The 21,244-nt window shown below is 30.3% G+C and overlaps 1 protein-coding gene across 1 annotated transcript; it reads left to right on the forward strand.

Moving 5' to 3' along the window:
- Positions 1-14,857: 14,857 nt before the first annotated feature.
- On the forward strand, positions 14,858-18,000 carry LOTGIDRAFT_175433 (hypothetical protein; the record flags this gene model as incomplete). The annotated part of the gene is made up of 2 exons (XM_009056649.1): positions 14,858-14,896; positions 17,170-18,000. The coding sequence occupies 2 exons, from the start codon at positions 14,858-14,860 to the stop codon at positions 17,998-18,000; spliced, it is 870 nt and encodes a 289-aa protein (XP_009054897.1).
- Positions 18,001-21,244: the final 3,244 nt, after the last annotated feature.

Here is a 21,244-nt window from a genome sequence, read left to right on the forward strand (position 1 = left end):
ATCCACGAAAGCCATTGAAATTTGTGAGTATAGACAATTTTTTTTTTATATTTTTATTTTGATTCTGTGGCAGCCATTACCGGAAATACTATACCAGATCGTCCAGTCTTTATTTCAAATCTTGATCAACCAGGCGTTTATTTCCTTGGAGTTTTCTCCCTTTTGTCATTTCATTAAAAAAATTACATTTGGCTCATCCGAAAGCAACTAGACTCAAACTTAGGCTTTTCCCTTCTCAAAAAAATAAAAATATATTCAGTGATCTGAATCTTCGTGCAACCAACGTTCTTCAATATCATACTACGCTTCTAAAAAAAAAAAAAAGAATTGTAAAAAGACCTTCAGCTACACAGTTTTGAGGCCTTCAGAAGAAATGTAAACTCATTCTATAAGGTTGAATTGTGTCAATGGTGAAGGTGGAACTTGTTAGATAGTTTTTAGTTGATAAGGAAAAGACAAGTTGGCCATTAGAAAATAAAAGTTTTTAGTTGATAAGGAAAAGACAAGTCGGCCATTAGAAAATAAAAGTTTAAAATGAAGATTTATTGGTTGAGATAAAAACTGACTCAATGAAAATTTAAACTGAAGCCGAGTTGAGTTTAATCTGGAGCATGCGCAGTGTATTATTGATGTGAAATGAAAGAAGGCTGAAGTCTGCTTCACGTTCAGTCAAATAGTTTAAATTATTCTACTTATCACGTTTATTTCTTGATTGGATTAACTACCATTAATTGGATTAATTAATTTGATTAGATATTTAAAATTCTCGGTAGTTGCGTGAACGAGGGGCTGTCATTTTTTCATTCAGTTTGCTGTGGCAAGAAAACATGGAAGTGAAGATTTTCGGCATCTTGAAGTTTTGTTGACAAATTGATGTTTATAAGTGAAAGTTTATCGAGGTTTATATTTTGTGTTTGTGGGTGTTTTAAATTGAAATTATTCTAAATGAATCCATGTTATGACATGTGCCTGCGGACGCTTCGAGTCGTCACGTTACGAAACGCCACTACCATTTTACTGATCATTTGTCTTGCTGCTGTGTTTGGATGTTTACATTTAATTTCGGAGGTGACGAGACTGGATGATGCTAGAGTTAAACTCGGTAAGACATTTTTCTATTCCTCAAATTCAAACACTATACTTATTATATATCAAAATATTGCTGACTCTTGTCCCACCAAACTGTCCAAAATTTCAGGAACTACAGTCAAGCTGAACCATCTAACTAACTGTTAAATTGAATGATCTGAGAATCGGAGGTCGTAGGCTTGAAATAAGCTCTGATGAAGAAAGGTTTTTGTAGACCTATGCTATGGCAAGGGTCAGAAAAATTTCCTCTAAAACAATTGTCAAATGAGTGAAGTGAATTCAAAACACTGAGCTACCTGAGTTTATTAGAAAATTATAAAACATATCAGTGCCGTATTAATTCTTGAGCTTCAGTTCATATTATAAATGGAGTATCAAGCCTTCTGTTACAGTTTATAAGCTTATAGTATCTGTTTTTCTAGTTACAAAAATATCTTAGTCCATAAAGATAATACTTCTCTGAGGACAGGACAGTTACCCTCTCTGAAAGAATAAACTTTTCAAAATAATTTGTTAAATTCAAACATGACAGAGGTAATCTTATTCAATATTGAAGAAAATAAATACACCGTAAATAAAAGATAAAAAAAATCATGGACCCTAGTTTCAGAAATGTTTTTTTTTTGAATTAAGCTTATTTTGTAAGAAAAGCTAGTTAGTAGTGAGTTAATTCTGTACCAGTACTCACACGGTTACTGAACAGTAATTAGTGACTTTTACATTTTTAAAATCATTCATATTACAGTGATGAATCTTATTCAATCCATGTTGATTTAACAAATACTGTTCACTCTTCAAAATACCTTGATTACTAGAACTAATAATGGTCACCTACTATTAGTAGATAGGGTCTAGAGGATGGTTAAAACAGTAAATGACAGGAGATAAATAAACACAGTCTAACAGATTTATTTCTTGGTTTGGAAATACTGTTCACTGTTCAAATACCCTGATTACTACTATTGGTAGATATATGTTCACTGTTCTAGGACTTACAATACATGGTTAATATTAGTAGATAGGGTCTAGAGGATAGCTGCTAGTTAGAATAGTAGTTACACACAGCCTAAAAGATTTATTTTTCTTGGTTAAGAAAGTGTTCACTGATTGTTCATATGATTAGTAGTTAGCCCTAGATACATTATTACATAGAATGATCATTTATTATTGGTAGATAGGGCCTAGAGGATAGTGGCTAGTTTGAACAGTAGTTACAGACAGGAGATAAATAAACACAGTCTAAAAGATTTATTTGATGATTATAGAGTATGACTCAATTAATGTAAGATAATACTCTTAATTCTATTATCAATAATCACCAGTTCTCTCTCAGTTTCTAGTTCACCAGACTACTGTATTGTAAGTTAGTGATATTGTTAAACTGATAGACCTTGTACTAACCTTGTTTTATTATTGAATATAACTTGGTACCATTATCATACTGTTAGTAATTAATATACTTATATTGTGTTGTTATATCATTAGAGTTTATATTCTGATTATCATCTAATAAATATTGTATTTTTGGCTCATCTTAAATACATGATATTGAAAATGGCGCTTGAAATTTGAGTTCTGCTACACAGTTATATTTATTTCTAAAATGCCATATCTAATGTGACCCAGTAATGCAGTCAGGTATTTAATGTATTGTATCTAAAGAAGAAGCTGTAATTTCAGGCCACTTGTACTGTACATGATACTTCTCTAACTTTATATTTATCTACCTGTACTCTGTGCCTGTTCAAGTTTTTTTCAACAAGAATGAGCTGAATTGATAAAATAACAGAGTCATAACTAAGATGTTTTATTGAAGGCTGAGTGGACATGGTCCATTTGTCCAGTAACAATTAGTAATGTCTACTGGCCACTGTTTGTTTTAATCAATGAGTGATGTAAGTAAGGTATGATTATCTTAGCCTTTCCATCTCTCTGTTTAAAGGGACAGGTGCTCTCCTTATTTTTTACCAATCACACTTTTAGTCTTTGAAATGAGAATTTTTTGGAAGTATTTTGAAGGAATTTTGCGATATTCGTTCATTTCTAGTAATTCTGAAGACTATTTATATTCAAGACTCAAATCAACCCCCCAAAATAGCACACCTGTCCCATTAAAGGGGCAATATGTAACATTTTCATTATTAAAAACAATAAATTATAGTGGAAATATTTCTATGTTCATTAATACTATCTAGTTAAAGTGAGTAGTATTAGTTGATATTAGTACAGTCTTTAGACAACACTATTATAATTAAATAAACTAGTAAGGTTTACAGTTTGAATTGGTACCAGTAATAGTAGTAATAGTAGTAATATACTGGTAGATATAAGAAACTTGACTAAGTATCTGAGTAGAACTACAAGTGAGTAGAAAACAGGTCAATGTGTAATAAAGAATATACTGATAGAGTAAGACTGTTTTATATCAACCTCTAGATATCTTTATTCTTTATCTACTTTCATATCAATATAGATAATCCTAACTCTGTCTTTTTTATTTTTAATAATTGAGACTGACCAAGTTATTCAAGATATTCTGAAATCATCTTTCCTAAAAAATAATATAAAGAGGCAACAATTATAAATATTAATCCTTTTCATAGAAAAATGATAGTTCACAATAGAATATCAGACAATTCTTCTGATTGGTCAATCTTTTATGATCTCACAAAGAATCCAATCAAATTCTAGTGACAAGTTAGTCCATGGCAAAGTTCATGTAGCATACAGTGGAATTTAAACTAAGTTCATTATTGAATTTATTATTTATAGTTAATTATATAAAAGATGTGATATTTAACTATATATATAATCTAGATAGGTATCCGTCACTATGAGCTGATTAAAATAGTTAAAATCTGATAATTCTATGATGAAGAAAAAGAGTTTGTTAGTTGTAATGTTATAAAGGTGAGAGGTCAGTCAGTCAGTCAGATAGATAGCCTGTGGTTAGAATCTTGGCAATGAGCCCAATTTGTATCTTAATAAATTTAATAGACAGACTGGGGAGGGTTACCTATTACAACATAGATATTACAATAGACTACAGAGTAAAACACAGTATCTAGAAAAATTCTAAAATGGGAGGAGGGGCCAAAATGATTGGTGTTTCTCTGAGGCGAGGCTCAAAGGGCTGAAACACATTGAGGCGGGGAGTATTGGGGATGCCAGAAGTCAGATTTCAGATATCCTGAGATGAATTTTAGGCATTTAGAGGGGTTAATTTTTACTTCAAATTAAAACCTTTCACAGGCCTGATGGAGAGACTGAGGTCCAAAAATGATCTTGATTCAGCTATTGAAGATAGTCCATACACAGTATATTTAGTGCTTTTTGTTTCCTTGACAACTTGACAACTCCAATGTCTGATTTAATCATGTTAAGGTAAAGTATATAAATAAACTTGACCTAAGCTGATAGCTAGTGAGTATCAACTCAGTTTAAGATATCTGTTGTGTGAACCAGGCTTAAGTCAGTATGATTAACTCAGTTTAAAATGTCTGTTGTGTGAACCAGGCTTAAGTCAGTATGATCTACTCAGTTTAAAATGTCTGGTGTGTGAACCAGACTTAAGTCAGTATGATTAACTCAGTTTAAAATGTCAACAGTATTGTTTTTTTTGAATGTCACAATATTAAAAAATACTTGACATTTTGAATTGGTTGACTTATTTACAGTTGAGTATTATAAAATATGTCTCTTGTTATTAACCCAGGGGCTGATAGTGATGACACGTGTATAAGAACTTTGTACAGGGGCTGATAGTGATGCTATTGATATTCAAGGACCAAGTCATGAATTGTCGAATTTGAGTGGAATTGCAAGAATGGTGCAAATTGATGCTATAAGTGGCCTTGACACACACAAAAATGTAGAAAAAAAACCCTTTTTACAATCCCTTTAATGAATGGTCAAAATATTCACCAGTTAAATACATCACAGTCTAACTCCAAAAAATCACTGTCAGGAGGTTGATATTATACACCTAATATGGTGGATATTATAGTCAGATATTCACTCTATTTTCTGCATATTACTGGTTGGGTATTGTCTTTCATTTTTATTAGCTTTTCATCTTGGTGGAAAACAGAAGGTTTGGTCTGTCTCTTTTCTTACTCAATTGATTTGTCTTATTCCTCAATCTTTTATTAGCTCCTGGTACAACCTCTTCTTAAATTTTTATTTGTTTTAAGCTGTAATATTGTGTCATTATTTCACTGTAGTCAAAAGTAAATCAATGAAAATACTCTCACCTGGAATTGCTAACCAGTTTATTCTCTTTGATGTTTATTAACAGGTAATTAAGGTAATCAATATTAATGAGATGTGTTAATTGAGGTGTAAGTTCTACTGACCTGAATATAGAATGTTTTGACCCAGATTCTAGTCATGGTCTGATAAACTCAATCCTGATATCCTAGGTATAAATCAGATCTATTACTAGTTCTTAAATAAAATAACACACATGAACGTAGTTTACAACTGAACACAAGACATACAGAACACAAGACAAACAGAACACAAGACAAACAGAACACAAGACAAACAGAACACAAGACAAACAAAACACCAGACAAACAGAACAGCAGACAAACAAAACACAAGACAAACAGAACACAAGACAAACAAAACACAAGACAAGCAGAACACAAGACAAACAGAACACAAGACAAACAGAACACAAGACATACAGAACACACGACAAACAGAACACAAGACAAACAGAACACAAGACAAACAGAACAGCAGGCAATGGTTAGTTGAATCTAGAATGATAAAATTAATATCTTGATCTTATCTTTCTGATAATAATCATAGTTTTATGTCAAAAACAAAATAAATCCCTTCCCCATCTGCTCCCTTCATTTCACTTTTTATAAAAATATAAAATTACAGGCTTTGTTGTTGAGTTTAAAATCAATTATAGATTTAAAAGATTTATGATAGAATTGTTACAGATTGTCTCCAATATTATCATCATTCATTACATCATTGTTGTTGCAGCTGAAAGTTTTACAAAGTTTGGTAGTTTGTGTGTGGCAGGTTTTTTGTTTTTTTGCATTAAGTTTGTTTCATATTCATAAATGACATTGTTTATTTTTAACTGGTTTGTTGCTGTACAGAATACTTTTCACAATTAGAATTCAAAATCTGGCTCCCTTACAATTTGATAGAAATATTGTTAGAATTTTAGATTGAATCTTCATCGATGAAAGAAATATCTCATATCATTGTAATATATTCAGTTTTAATTAAAACATTTAATAGTCTTTTTTCTTTTCTAAATTATGTTTAGATATTTATTTCAGTTATATTCAAACAATATTATCTATAGTGTTCCTTGCATTCAATTTGTTTATTTGATATTTTGTACTAGAGATGTATATTCAAACAAATCTTCAATTTAAAATACTTAGTACCAGCAGACAAATTATTTTTTTCTGTATTTTGAACAGAATATTTTTGTAGATATTGTATAAAAACTAAGATACAGTCTGTATGTTTTGGATAGTGAATCCTAGTCAGTAAGAATAATTCTGATTTACTGTAAGATTTAAGATGTTGTAATACACAGTGTTAAAGTGTATAAGATATAGAACAGCTGTAAGAAGATAATGGGTGGTATATAAACTAACTATATATTCTTGAGAAATAGGTTGATGTACATTACACTCAGTAGAATAGAGTTGAGTTTGGAGAGTTTGAAGCATTGTTTATTTACTGTATAAAATGTAATCTAACCGTTGTATTCGACAATCTTTCCCTCTTAGATAAAATTCTATCTATAATTCAATACTCTTCTAATTTCTTCTAAATTCAATCATGGTTGCTGTTGTCCTTGTTCTTCTGAAATGTAAATTTTGATCTCAGAACTCGTAATACAGATAGAACTCTATTAATTATCTATACATCCTCTCAATGATTGATTTTTAATTCCACAAAAAACAGCCCTGAACAAAAAATTGAAAATCTGAAGAGAAATTCAATAGAAATATTATTTTTTATGAATTATTTATGATAATTTGTTATATAGAGATCAGAAAACAAGAATTGATAATCATAATTAATTAGAAATTTATAATATAGGTCACAAACATTGTCAGGTAATTAACAAATATTTACTTCTAAAGTCATTAAACTAATTATAATTATAATAAACAATATATCACTGTTTTTTTTTAATAATTTTAATATACATGTAATAAAATCAATTTTTATTTTCTGAAGTGTTTTAAGTTGAGAAATTTTTCCTGTTCTTCTTCAGATTCAAGTAGAATATTTCCTGTTTTGTTTTGAACAATTCTATTTTTTTCTATTTTTCTGAAGTGTTTTATTTTGAAGAAGAATGTTTGTTTGTTTGTGAATTTTTAATATTAACTGAAGGTACTATAATTTAATTTTTTTTTTTAAACAATATTGATTCAAGAATAACAAATATTACAATATACATATATATAAACATATATATAAACAAATGGTTTTAGAAACAAGCTTTCAAAACTTATATAAATTCATTACCATATAATTTTAATTTGTTCAGGGCTATTGTTTTTAAAACTAATTAAGAAAATGGAAGAATTTTGTTGTGTTGAGCTTTCATCAATAGAATATTGTATATAGCTCTTGTAATGCTGCTGAGTTGTAATGTGTTTCAGATACACAATCTTCATCAGGACAGCTAGTTTTGAAAATGAAATCTACTAACTAACCTAAAGCTTATAGAGTAAGAATAGTGTAAAAGAATATATTTAATGTTATAAATGATTTTAGACCAATCTGTTGATTTTTTATTGAATTATGTAAGAAAATTATAATTAATCCAATCTTGACATGTAAACTCTGTAGACAATTTTATAACTGAAATGAAATGGAGTTTTACATCCTACTTGATTAGGCTAATAAAAACAGACAATATCAGAACAGTAGTATTATTAATTATCGCAGGATGTTTAACATGTACTGCCTGTAGCACACGGGGCCTCTGTTTATTGTCCCATATAGCACGCTTTCTAGTTAAAAAAAAATACCCAAAAAAAAAGGTTTCCTGTCTCAGCAGATAAAACAACTGATAAAAGATGCACATTAAATTTTTAAGTTTTTTGTTCAGAATTGGAGGCATGAAAGAGTTGTTAAATTTGTGTAAAGATTTAAAAAATAAAGTTTAAAACTGTCCCGGAGGGAAACAGTGAGATGAGAGTTTTTACAATGAATCATTGTTTGTTAAAAACATCTGGAGTGTTGTTCAGACCGTGTATCATTTAAAATAGCCAGGATCAATTCTCATCTTAAACTGAGCAATTATATCATTGATATGATACACAGAGTTAAACACGCTAAGATAGTGAGAGATCCAGGGGGGAGATTAAATAACAAAAACTCTCTAATTATTGTCACGATATTCAGTTAATATTAAAAATACGACAAATAATTATAGAAATATTAAAAAACAGACCCTGAATCATGTTTCACCTATACGATCTGACAGTAAGTTATTATAGTAGAAATAGTTTATTAAATACAATAAATACTGATTATAATAATACTTCCTGATTATAAATAAATAAACTTCAAGAGATTGTAAAAAAGTTTTCTAAACTTGTATGTGGGACACTGATAGCATCAATTTACAACATTCTAATTTTCAGATGTCTGTGGTTCCTGCAATTCTATAAAAAATAAGTGTTTAAATGACGTCACTGATTGTAAAATATGCTTGTATTAAATTTGAATCTTTACCTTCTTAATGACAGGAGAATCTTGGAGGTGAAGACACCATTAATTAATTAGGTTAAATCATAACAACTCTATAATGAGCAACTGTCAAGACCCCAAATCCCTCCCAAATATATTCCAAATCCTTCCCAAATACATTCCAAATCCTTCCCAAATACATTCCAAATCCTTCCCAAATACATTCCAGCCATGTTATACGTAAAAATGTTATTTGAATATTCATATATTAACTTTCATGATAATAAATCAATACTGTAAAATATGAAAATTGATAATCTTAGGTACAAAAAGATAAATAATTTTGAAGGAAATTTAGGTTATTTTAAAACTGGTGTATACCCGTCTTTATACTCTGTCTAAATATTTATAGAACGGTATTCCATTAACTGTATTTATAACCCAACAATTCAATAAACATAATCTCTTAATGAGGGGTGAGGTCAAGAGCCCTGGGGGTTAAAACACCGCCCCTATCTGGTTACTATCATAGACTAGAAATAATCTGATATTATCTGAAGATTAGTTATAATTGTTCAGGTAAACTAGAGAATATTATAAAATCATTATTCACTAGAAATAGAAATATTATGGTCTCCAAGTTTTTAAATAAATTATTTGTACAGTGTTACTATCTATTTGTTGAAAATTATAACTGGGGGAAACTAATATAAATTATTTCCTGATTATTTAGAAATTGATAAAAAATACATTATTTGTACAAAATTCAAAAACCATTAAAAAATACCAAATTTCCAATGTCAAGTGAAATAAGTTTGGATAGATATTTAAATTTGCCAGTCCTAGAAAAATTACTATTATAGAACAAAGAGAGGAAGGAAGGAAGCTTGGCATCTGTAAATACAGGAGAATTTTTTATAATTATTTAACAGTAATTTGATCTTGTTTGTTGTTTTTTAGAATAACAGAAACTTTACCAAAATTTACTTTCTAATGTTAAATTAACTTTGTATGGACCAACTCTAGACCACCGACATTTCAATAAGATATCTTTAAAAACCTTATAGTGTACAATGAGGGAAATTCATTTGATTTGTAACTGTCAAGGGATTTTTAATGTGCACAGCCTTTACTGTAGAAATCCTGTATTTATTGTCTTTTCTGACCGACTAGATGATTGAACCTGCCTCACTGACAGGGTTAACTGAGTTAAGAATACAATGTTCAGTATTATCACCTGACTTGCCAGGATTAAACCTGGAACCCTCCTGAGATCGAGGCTAAAATCATTCAGGAACCATTTAAACTCAGTGTAAACACAACAAGTTCGGTACCTCAATAAAACTGGCTCTAAGCTAGTTTAGATCTAGCTTTACTTTACAATTCTCAGTGGAAACACGGTTATTGTTTGGCTGACGAGGGTAGGGTTAATATCTGTATTAACTTTGACCTCATAAATCATCTCTCTCTATCTCTCTCTAATAAAACTGATATGTTTACTCTCCTCTTATAGTGACCCTATCAATTATTATATACTCTCTCTCTCTCTCTCTCTCTCTCTCTCTCTCTCTCTCTCTCTCTCTCTCTCTCTCTCTCTCTCTCTTTCTTTCTTTCTTTCTTTTGGTGCAAATTTATATTTCAAATGTAATTGTAAAAACTACTGTGTTGTTTTCATTATGATGGTAAAGAAAAAAATGGTTGAGATTGAAACTGTGATTGTATATATGTTTTATTGAAAAGTTACAGTAGTCTGATGTCTTGTAGACTTTCAGGAACCATGTCTATTAAATTCCACTTATTCTTCATTACTTCCTCATAACATGGCCATTTACTGATAGAGATGTGCCATTTATAGATAGAGGTGCGCTATTTACTGATAGAGGTGTGCAATACATCTCAAATATTTTGATAAAAGTACAGATTGAAGTTTTGCTCTGTTAGTTTTAAAGTTTTGCTCTGTTAGTTTTAAAGTTTTGCTCCGTTAGTTTTAAAGAATAGAAATGGTAATATATAAACAGCAGTAAGCAGGTTTAAATCAGGTATTTTACAGATTATTGATACAGTAGAAAATAGAATCAGCAAATACAGTTAGATACAGTTAGATACAGTTAGATACAGTTAGATACAGTTTCAGACAAGTTATTTAAAGACAGTTCTATTTTCTACTGTATTGACTGTACTACATCATGATGGTACACAGGACTGTATTTCATCTACCCAGTATCTATACAGAGATTACATTGTAACTTCTGTATAAATATTGTTAATAAATCAATCATTTTAATTGAGAATCACCAGAGAATCACCAGGGTTGGCAGAACCTAGGCACCAGATCTTACAGATGTTGCAGAATTTCTAGTTGACAAACCAAGTTGCAGTGGTGTTAGGTGTTCTGGCATGTCCTGTCACAAAAGACATTTGCTACAAAATCTACTGAGATTTAAATGTTTATATTAGATATCATGTCAGTAGGCCGTATTATATAGAATATTATACAACACAGGGTAGATATATCATCAATATTAAACAGAATCTGTTACCATGGTAACATAATAAATATATATAGTATTATATATAATAATATTTATTTATATAATCTTTAATATTTAAATATCTTATTGACACTATTCTCTCTTAGCCAACATAATTAAAATGAAATAGAGTTGTATGTCCTAATTATCTGCCCCTGATTGGGACAATGATTATCTGCCCCTGATTGGGTCAATGATTGTCTGCCCCTGATTGGGTCAATGATTGTCTGCTCCAGATTGGGTCAATGAACACCTTTGAAGTGTGGAATGAGGGAAACTGTAAAATGTGTTGTATAAGACTACTGTATTCTGTGTTAACATGTTTTATATGGACTCTGAGTATATATTGTACCATCTAAACAACTGGATGATTTGTCTGTATCTTCCCGTGGGTTGCTGAGTTGATTTGCGTAGGCACAAAGGCAGTATCAAGAAGATTGGAACTTGTGGTCATCTATTTGACACCCCTCAACTTTCTATTGAACTCTTCCACACATGCATATCTTATATCATTATCAAACTGTATATATATGATTGGGAGAGTTCATTTGTAAAGTAGGGAGTGTTTTTGAATTATATCCAGTTTTGTCATTCAAGAATCATTCTATTATTTCCTATGAAGAAATGAGATATGAATGAAAAATGTTTATTGAGTTGGTTGTAGAGGAAATAGTTGGTGGTGAAAATTAACCCATTACAGGAAATATCCCATATCTCAAATTATATTAACTATTTCCTCTTACTAGTATACTGGATAATCAGATATTTTGTCTTTACATAGACTGGATTCTGTAACTGTCGATTGTTTGATACTGGATAATCTAGTCTATTGTCTTTTAATAGACTTGATATTAGAGACTACACTATTATCCTTTAATTGTCTACTATAACCTTCGTAACCTGTAGCGTTACTCCACCCTGTAGGTTTTTCTTTGAAAAGTTTAAAAGGTCACAACCTTTATAACCTACGTGACATCTACACTCAAAGCTTTGAATCTTTCTTTTTTTCCTTTTCTGTTATTTTATAAATTTGTGTGATTTTTTGATAAAAAGCCAACATTAAAGATAGATATTTGTTTAATCCCCATGTTTCCCCTACTGGATATAAACCTTTTGATATCTAACTCCTATTTATTGATCAAAAAACAAATTGAGGATAACAAAAGAAATGATATTGAATTTAAAGTAGTTGTCCCATTTATCCGAGATGTGGTGTCTAATATTATATCAATTGGTATAAAACAATTTATAACTTTAAAGTTGCCATGCCAGATAGATCTGATGAATGTATCATAATGTTTTTGTGATATGCTAAAAATAGAACACATGTATGACAATTGGTAGGACAAATTACACTTATAACTGTTATAGTTGTACATCATATGATACACAAATCACCTGTAGGACCTTACATCATGGCTGATCTCTCCTATTAATACTGGACTTGATTGACTAATCTTCATTTATTGACACCTGTTTTCTGTAAAATAAAGAATTTAGAAGACATGATGACTTTAAGATTGTAGAGAATCTAGAAGAAACATGACAGTTAGTTGACATGAAAGATTAAGGTGAATATCACTATAATAGGTGAAATATTAACATGTAAGGTATAATTACAGTAATATATCAGAAGTTATCTGTTAAAAATATTGTTTCATGTTATCTAACTTGTTAATATTTTACACGTATTACTAGTAAATGTCAACTGTTTCATCTTCTATTAGTGTTTTTTTAATTGAAAATGTTCATTAACCATAAACTGTTAAGATATATCTAGTAGAACTGATTATGATCAGAGTAAAAATCAGTGATAATTTATAAACTAATATTCGTTATAGAAAGTTAATGATTAATTCTGTATCATTAAATGAAGTAGAATTAATCTCTGTTACCTGGATGATTATAAAACCTAGTTGTATTATTATAACTTACCTACTATAAAGAGATCAGTGATAATTTATAAACTAATATTCGTTATAGAAAGTTAATAATTAATTCTGTATCATTAAATGAAGTAGAATTAATCTCTGTTACCTGGATGATTATAAAACCTAGTTGTATTATTATAACTTACCTACTATAAAGAAATCAATGATAATTTATAAACTAATATTCGTTATAGAAAGTTAATAATTAATTCTGTATCATTAAATGAAGTAGAATTAATCTCTGTTACCTGGATGATTATAAAACCTAGTTGTATTATTATAACTTACCTACTGTAAAGAAATCAATGATAATTTATAAACTAATATTCGTTATAGAAAGTTAATAATTAATTCTGTATCATTAAATGAAGTAGAATTAATCTCTGTTACCTGGATGATTATAAAACCTAGTTGTATTATTATAACTTACCTACTATAAAGAGATCAGTGATAATCATCATTATTTGACTGTAATCTATATATCTAGTGTAGGTATATTAACTATTAATATTTACAACTAGATAAAATAATGAAAATAGTTGATAATCAGTGCTAGAAATTAATAATTTCAATTATCAAATTTCATTATCAATTATAGGTCAAAGTTTTCGCTTGTGAACTGTGATGAAAGTTCAGTCATCCACTCTTGAACTCAACTAATAGTAATTTGTATCACCAGGTTTTCCTTCAGCACAGAACTTACCCACAATAAAATATACTAGCTGATCTCAACAATAAATATTCATTTCCTCATAATCTTATAAAAACCCTGGAATTCAAACCTTTTACATGTTTTTTATTGAATATTCTGATGATTTATGAGTAAAGATATTGTGATTATTAATTGTTTTTTGAGCTGTAATAGTAATAAGTCTGGCTAGAATTGGTAATCGATATCCAGTGGTAGTTATAGAAATAGAGAGGGTTAATAGTTATAGAAATAATTCTGTCAATCAGTCAATATACTCTACTGGTACTGAGAGGGTTAATAATTAAATATATTTCTACTTCAGTTTATTGTCTAATTAATATATATATATATAACTGTATATTAAGTAGAGATTGAAGTAATTGGCTGATATCCTGACCATGTATTCTCGAAACGATCTTAACACTAGGATATCCTAGAAACAATGTTAGAAGATAAGAACCTGGGATATCCTAGAAACAGTGTTAGAAGATAAGAACCTGGGATATCCTATAATCAATGTTAGAAGATAAGAACCTAGGATATCCTAGAATCAATGTTAGAAGTTAAGAACCTAGGATATCTTAGAATCAATGTTAGAAGTTAAGACCCTAGGATATCCTAGAAACAGTGTAAGAAGATAAGAACCTAGAATATCCTAGAATCAATGTTAGAAGATAAGAACCTAGGATATCTTAGAAACAATGTTAGAAGATAAGACCCTAGGATATCCTAGAAACAATGTTAGAAGTTAAGAACCTAGGATATCTTAGAAACAATGTTAGAAGATAAGACCCTAGGATATCGTAGAAACAGTGTTAGAAGATAAGAATCTAGGATATCGTAGAAACAGTGGTAGAAGATAAGACTCTAGGATATCCTAGAATCAATGTTAGAAGTTAAGAACCTAGGATATCCTAGAATCAATGTTAGAAGATAAGACTCTAGGATATCCTAGAAACAGTGTAAGAAAATAAGAAATTAGGATATCCTAGAAACAATGTTAGAAGATAAGAACCTGGGATATCCTATAATCAATGTTAGAAGATAAGAATCTAGGATATCCTAGAATCAATCTTAGAAGTTAAGAACCTAGGATATCTTAGAATCAATGTTAGAAGATAAGACTCTAGGATATCTTAGAAACAATGTTAGAAGATAAGAACCTAGGACATCCTAGAAACAATGTTAGAAGATAAGAACCTAGGACATCCTAGAATCAATGTTAGAAGATAAGAACCTAGGATATCCTAGAAACAGTGTTAGAAGTTAAGAACCTAGGATATCCTAGAAACAGTGTTAGAAGATAAGAAATTAGGATATCCTAGAATCAATGTTAGAAGATAAGAACCTAGGACATCCTAGAATCATATTAGAAGTTAAGAACCTAGGATATCCTAGAATCAATGTTAGAAGTTAAGAACCTAGGATATCCTAGAATCAATGTTAGAAGATAAGACTCTAGGATATCCTAGAAACAGTGTAAGAAGATAAGACTCTAGGATATCCTAGAAACAGTGTAAGAAGATAAGAACCTAGGATATCCTAGAAACAGTGTTAGAAGATAAGAACCTAGGATATCCTAGAAACAATGTTAGAAGTTAAGAACCTAGGATATCCTAGAATCAATGTTAGAAGATAAGAACCTAGGATATCCTAGAAACAGTGTTAGAAGATAAGAAATTAGGATATCCTAGAATCAATGTTAGAAGATAAGTCTCTAGGATATCCTAGAAACAGTGTTAGAAGATAAGAACCTAGGATATCCTAGAATCAATGTTAGAAGATAAGAACCTGGGATATCCTAGAATCAATGTTAGAAGATAAGAAATTAGGATATCCTAGAATCAATGTTAGAAGATAAGAACCGGGAAAATCCTAGAAACAGTGTTAGAAGATAAGAACCTAGGATATCCTAGAAACAATGTTAGAAGATAAGAACCTGTGATATCCTAGAAACAGTGTTAGAAGATAAGAACCTAGGATATCCTAGAAACAGTGTTAGAAGATAAGAATCTAGGATATCTTAGAATCAATGTTAGAAGATAAGACTCTAGGATATCCTAGAATCAATGTTAGAAGATAAAAATCTAGGATATCCTAGAATCAATGTTAGAAGATAAGACTCTAGGATATCCTAGAAACAGTGTTAGAAGATAAGAACCTAAGATATCCTAGAATCAATGTTAGAAGATAAGAACCTAGGATATCCTAGAAACAGTGTTAGAAGATAAGAACCTAGGATATCCTAGAAACAATGTTAGAAGATAAGAACCTGGGATATCCTAGAAACAGTGTTATAAGATAAGAACCTAGGATATCCTAGAAACAATGTTAGAAGATAAGACTCTAGGATATCCTAGAAACAGTGTTATAAGATAAGAACCTAGGATATCCTAGAAACAATGTTAGAAGATAAGAATCTAGGATATCCTAGAATCAATGTTAGAAGATAAGACTCTAGGATATCCTAGAAACAGTGTTAGAAGATAAGAACCTAAGATGTCCTAGAATCAATGTTAGAAGATAAGAACCTAGGATATCCTAGAAACAGTGTTAGAAGATAAGAACCTAGGATATCCTAGAAACAATGTTAGAAGATAAGAACCTGGGATATCCTAGAAACAGTGTTATAAGATAAGAACCTAGGATATCCTAGGAACAGTGTTAGAAGATAAGAACCTAGGATATCCTAGAAACAATGTTAGAAGATCGTTACGAGAATACACCGCCATGTTAAGTTTTCCCTCATTGCACACTGCCTGGAGTTGTTAATCTTCATTAGTCTAAACTAAAGCAGAAAAAGGATGTAAAACTCTATTTCATTTCAGTTTTACTCATGGCCGAAAAAAAAAGGGTTTTCTAGATGGGACACTTATAGCTTCTATTTACACCATTCTAATTTCCTATTTGACATCTGAATGACAAAAGATTTAAAGGCATTGAAAAACTAGCCTATTTGTGTATATTGAAGACAGTTTGGTGTGATTGGACACACATTCTGTCATGTATTGCGCATTAAGTCATCTAATAATACAGTAACAAACTACAGATGTAAGATCTGTATGTATATATATCCTGATACAAATATCAAGGTAATTTAACTCTGGGTACTTTCAAATGACATGCTAGAAGTTCTAAGTAAAGAACAGGGAATAGAATTACAGAAACTACTGATGTCAGAGAGAAAAATTCAAGTGTCCCCATACACATTCAAAGGTTATTTAACTGTTTTAAGTTGTGTAAAAGACCAGCTAGTTGTAGAAGTTATAAGTTGTGTAAAAGACCAGCTAGTTGTAGAAGTTATAAGTTGTGTAAAAGACTAGCTAGTTGTAGAAGTTATAAGTTGTGTAAAAGACCAGCTAGTTGTAGAAGTTATAAGTTGTGTAAAAGATCAGCTAGTTGTAGAAGTTATAAGTTGTGTAAAAGACTAGCTAGTTGTAGAAGTTATAAGTTGTGTAAAAGACTAGCTAGTTGTAGAAGTTATAAGTTGTGTAAAAGACTAGCTAGTTGTAGAAGTTATAAGTTGTGTAAAAGATCAGCTAGTTGTAGAAGTTATAAGTTGTGTAAAAGATCAGCTAGTTGTAGAAGTTATAAGTCGTGTAAAAGACTAGCTAGTTGTAGAAGTTATAAGTTGTATAAAAGATCAGCTAGTTGTAGAAGTTATAAGTTGTGTAAAAGACCAGCTAGTTGTAGAAGTTATAAGTTGTGTAAAAGACTAGCTAGTTGTAGAAGTTATAAGTTGTGTAAAAGATCAGCTAGTTGTAGAAGTTATAAGTTGTGTAAAAGACTAGCTAGTTGTAGAAGTTATAAGTTGTGTAAAAGACTAGCTAGTTGTAGAAGTTATAAGTTGTGTAAAAGATCAGCTAGTTGTAGAAGTTATAAGTTGTGTAAAAGATCAGCTAGTTGTAGAAGTTATAAGTTGTGTAAAAGATCAGCTAGTTGTAGAAGTTATAAGTTGTGTAAAAGATCAGCTAGTTGTAGAAGTTATAAGTTGTGTAAAAGATCAGCTAATTGTAGAAGTTATAAGTTGTGTAAAAGACTAGCTAGTTGTAGAAGTTTAAGGTAAAGTATAAAACGTGACTAGAATAAGGTTTAGGGTTAAGAAATATTCTCTGTGAAATAAAAGATGAAAAGATTAAAGCTTTGATTCTTTCCATTAAAATAATCCATTATAATAAAACCCCTGGTTTTTATTTACAACTTTGTGTTGAGAATTTTAATTATCAGGTTTTCTCAGAGTATTTTTGAGTTATTCTATTGATTAATGTCAGTCAAGTTGATCTTTAACTAGTTTGATAAATATACCCTCAATCTTTCTAATGTCTTATTTTAACAGAAATGAGATGTTTTAGGTGTAGAATAGGTCAATAAATAAACCAAGTACTAATGATTCCAACCTTAAAATAAAACCTGAAATCCAAAACAACATACAGGCAATACATGAGGCAGTATACGAACAGTATCAACTGAAATGAAATAAGAAAATCTATTGTCGTATTATTTTGAACCATTAACTTTTAAAAAAAGTTACATAAAGTAAATTGAATTTTTGCTGAGATTGCTCCAGTCCTAAGAAAAAACACTAAAAGTAATTTGAAGGTAAACAATGAGTGAATACAGTGAGAGGAAAGACCTCTAGGGTGAATCAATCCCCACTTTAAACTGACATTGTTCTATCAACTTTCACTGACAGATCATTTTTCACTTTCTTTGATATCTTCATTTGATCAAACTCAGCAACTTATTAAATCTTGCTTTCGGGTTGAAGTTTGTCCATTTCCAAGATTGATGATATTCCCAGGTTTGGATTGAATTTACACAAGTTGCTGATTAAAATACTCAAATAAACATTATTAGCCTTGTGGACTCTCTGAAATACAAATAGATATTTTATCTATAAGTTTATCAAGTCTTTATCAAATATATACTTGATGATATACTACTCCATCCTGCCTATAATTTACAATTTATTTCAATTCACATTGTTTTCATACTTGATAAAGATTACTGTATGTGAATTGTATTAAACGTTGCCAAACTGTCCTGATGAGAATTGTGTATCTAAAACATGTATTGGAAGCATGAGATGAGCTATGATCAATATATAATTCATTCAGAATAGATAACACATGCCTTGATTGTAAAATGAATTAGTCCCTACTTTCTGTGATATATTTAAACAAGGAGATCTACTGACAAGCCACAGTAAACTGACCAAACAAACAAAGATAGTAGACCATTGTGTAAAACAATCTGTCTGTAGATTCAGTCAGTCAGTTGTTCTCCTGTTGATTTTGTAAGTGAGAAAATCTCCCTGTCACTTTCTACTGTTTATTCTTCTATCATGTCTTCATCTTCACAATGTCTAGTTCTTACAAACTTAATCTTCACAATGTCAAGCTATTACAAACTTCATCTACACAATGTCTAGTTCTTACCAACTTCATCTTCACAATGTCAAGCTATTACCAACTTCATCTTCACAATGTCAAGCTATTACAAACTACATCTTCACAATGTCAAGCTATAACAAACTTCATCTTCACAATGTCAAGCTATTACAAACTTCATCTTCACAATGTCAAGCTATTACAAACTACATCTTCACAATGTCAAGTTATTACAAACTTCATCTTCACAATGTCAAGCTATTACAAACTTTGTCTTTACAATGTCAAGCTATTACAAACTTCATCTTCACAATGTCAAGCTATTACAAACTTCATCTTTACAATGTCAAGCTATTACAAACTTCATCTTCACAATGTCTAGTTCTTACAAACTTCATCTACACAATGTCTAGTTCTTACCAACTTCATCTTCACAATGTCAAGCTATTACAGACTTCATCTTCACAATGTCAAGATATTACAAACTTCATCTTCACAATGTCAAGCTATAACAAACTTCATCTTCACAATGTCTAGTTCTTACCAACTTCATCTTCACAATGTCAAGCTATTACAAACTTCATCTTCACAATGTCAAGCTATTACAAACTTCATCTTTACAATGTCAAGCTATTACAAACTTCATCTTCACAATGTCAATTTATTACAAACTTCATCTTCACAATGTCAAGCTATTGCCAACTTCATCTTCACAATGTCAAGCTATTACAAACTTCATCTTCACAATGTCAAGCTATTACAAACTACATCTTCACAATATCAAGCTATTACTAACAACATCTTCACAATGTCAAGCTATTACCAACAACATCTTCACAATGCCAAGCTATAACAAACTTCATCTTCACAATGTCAAGCTATTACAAACTTAATCTTTACAATGTCAACCTATTACAAACTTCATCTTCACAATGTCAAGCTATAACAAACTTAGTCTTCACAATGTCAAGCTATTACAAACTTAATCTTTACAATGTCAACCTATTACAAACTTCATCTTCACAATGTCTAGTTCTTACAAACTTCATCTTTACAATGTCAAGCTATTACAAACTTTATCTTCACAATGTCAAGCTAGTACAAACTACATCTTCACAATGTCAAGCTATTACAAACTTCATCTTCACAATGTCAAGCTATTACAAACTTCATCTTTACAATGTCAAGCTATAACAAACTTCATCTTCAAAATGTCAAGCTATTACAAACTTCATCTTCACAATATCAAGCTATTACAAACTTCATCTTAACAATGTCAAGCTATTACAAACTTCATCTTTACAATGTCAAGCTATTACAAACTTCATCTTCACAATGTCTAGTTCTTACAAACTTCATCTTCACAATGTCAAGCTATTACAAACTTCATCTTCACAATGTCAAGCTATTACAAACTTCATCTTTACAATGTCAAGCTATTACAAACTTCATCTTCACAGTGTCAAGCTATTACAAACTTCATCTTCACAATGTCAAGCTATTACAAACTTCATCTTCACAATATCAAGCTATTACAAACTTCATCTTAACAATGTCAAGCTATTACGAACTTCATCTTCACAATGTCAAGCTATTACAAACTTCATCTTCACAATGTCAAGCTATTACAAACTTCATCTTCACAATGTCAAGCTATTACAAACTTCATCTTTACAGTGTCAAGTTATTACAAACTTCATCTTCACAATGTCAAGCTATTACAAACTTCATCTTCACAATGTCAAGCTATTACAAACTTCATCTTCACAATGTCAAGCTATTACAAACTTCATCTTCACAATGTCAAGCTATTACAAACTTCATCTTCACAATGTCAAGCTATTACAAACTTAATCTTCACAATGTCAAGCTATTACAAACTTCATCTTCACAATGTCAAGCTATACAAACTTCATCTCA

Source organism: Lottia gigantea (assembly GCF_000327385.1).
Source record: "Lottia gigantea unplaced genomic scaffold LOTGIsca_281, whole genome shotgun sequence".
Taxonomy (NCBI): Eukaryota; Metazoa; Mollusca; class Gastropoda; family Lottiidae; genus Lottia; species Lottia gigantea.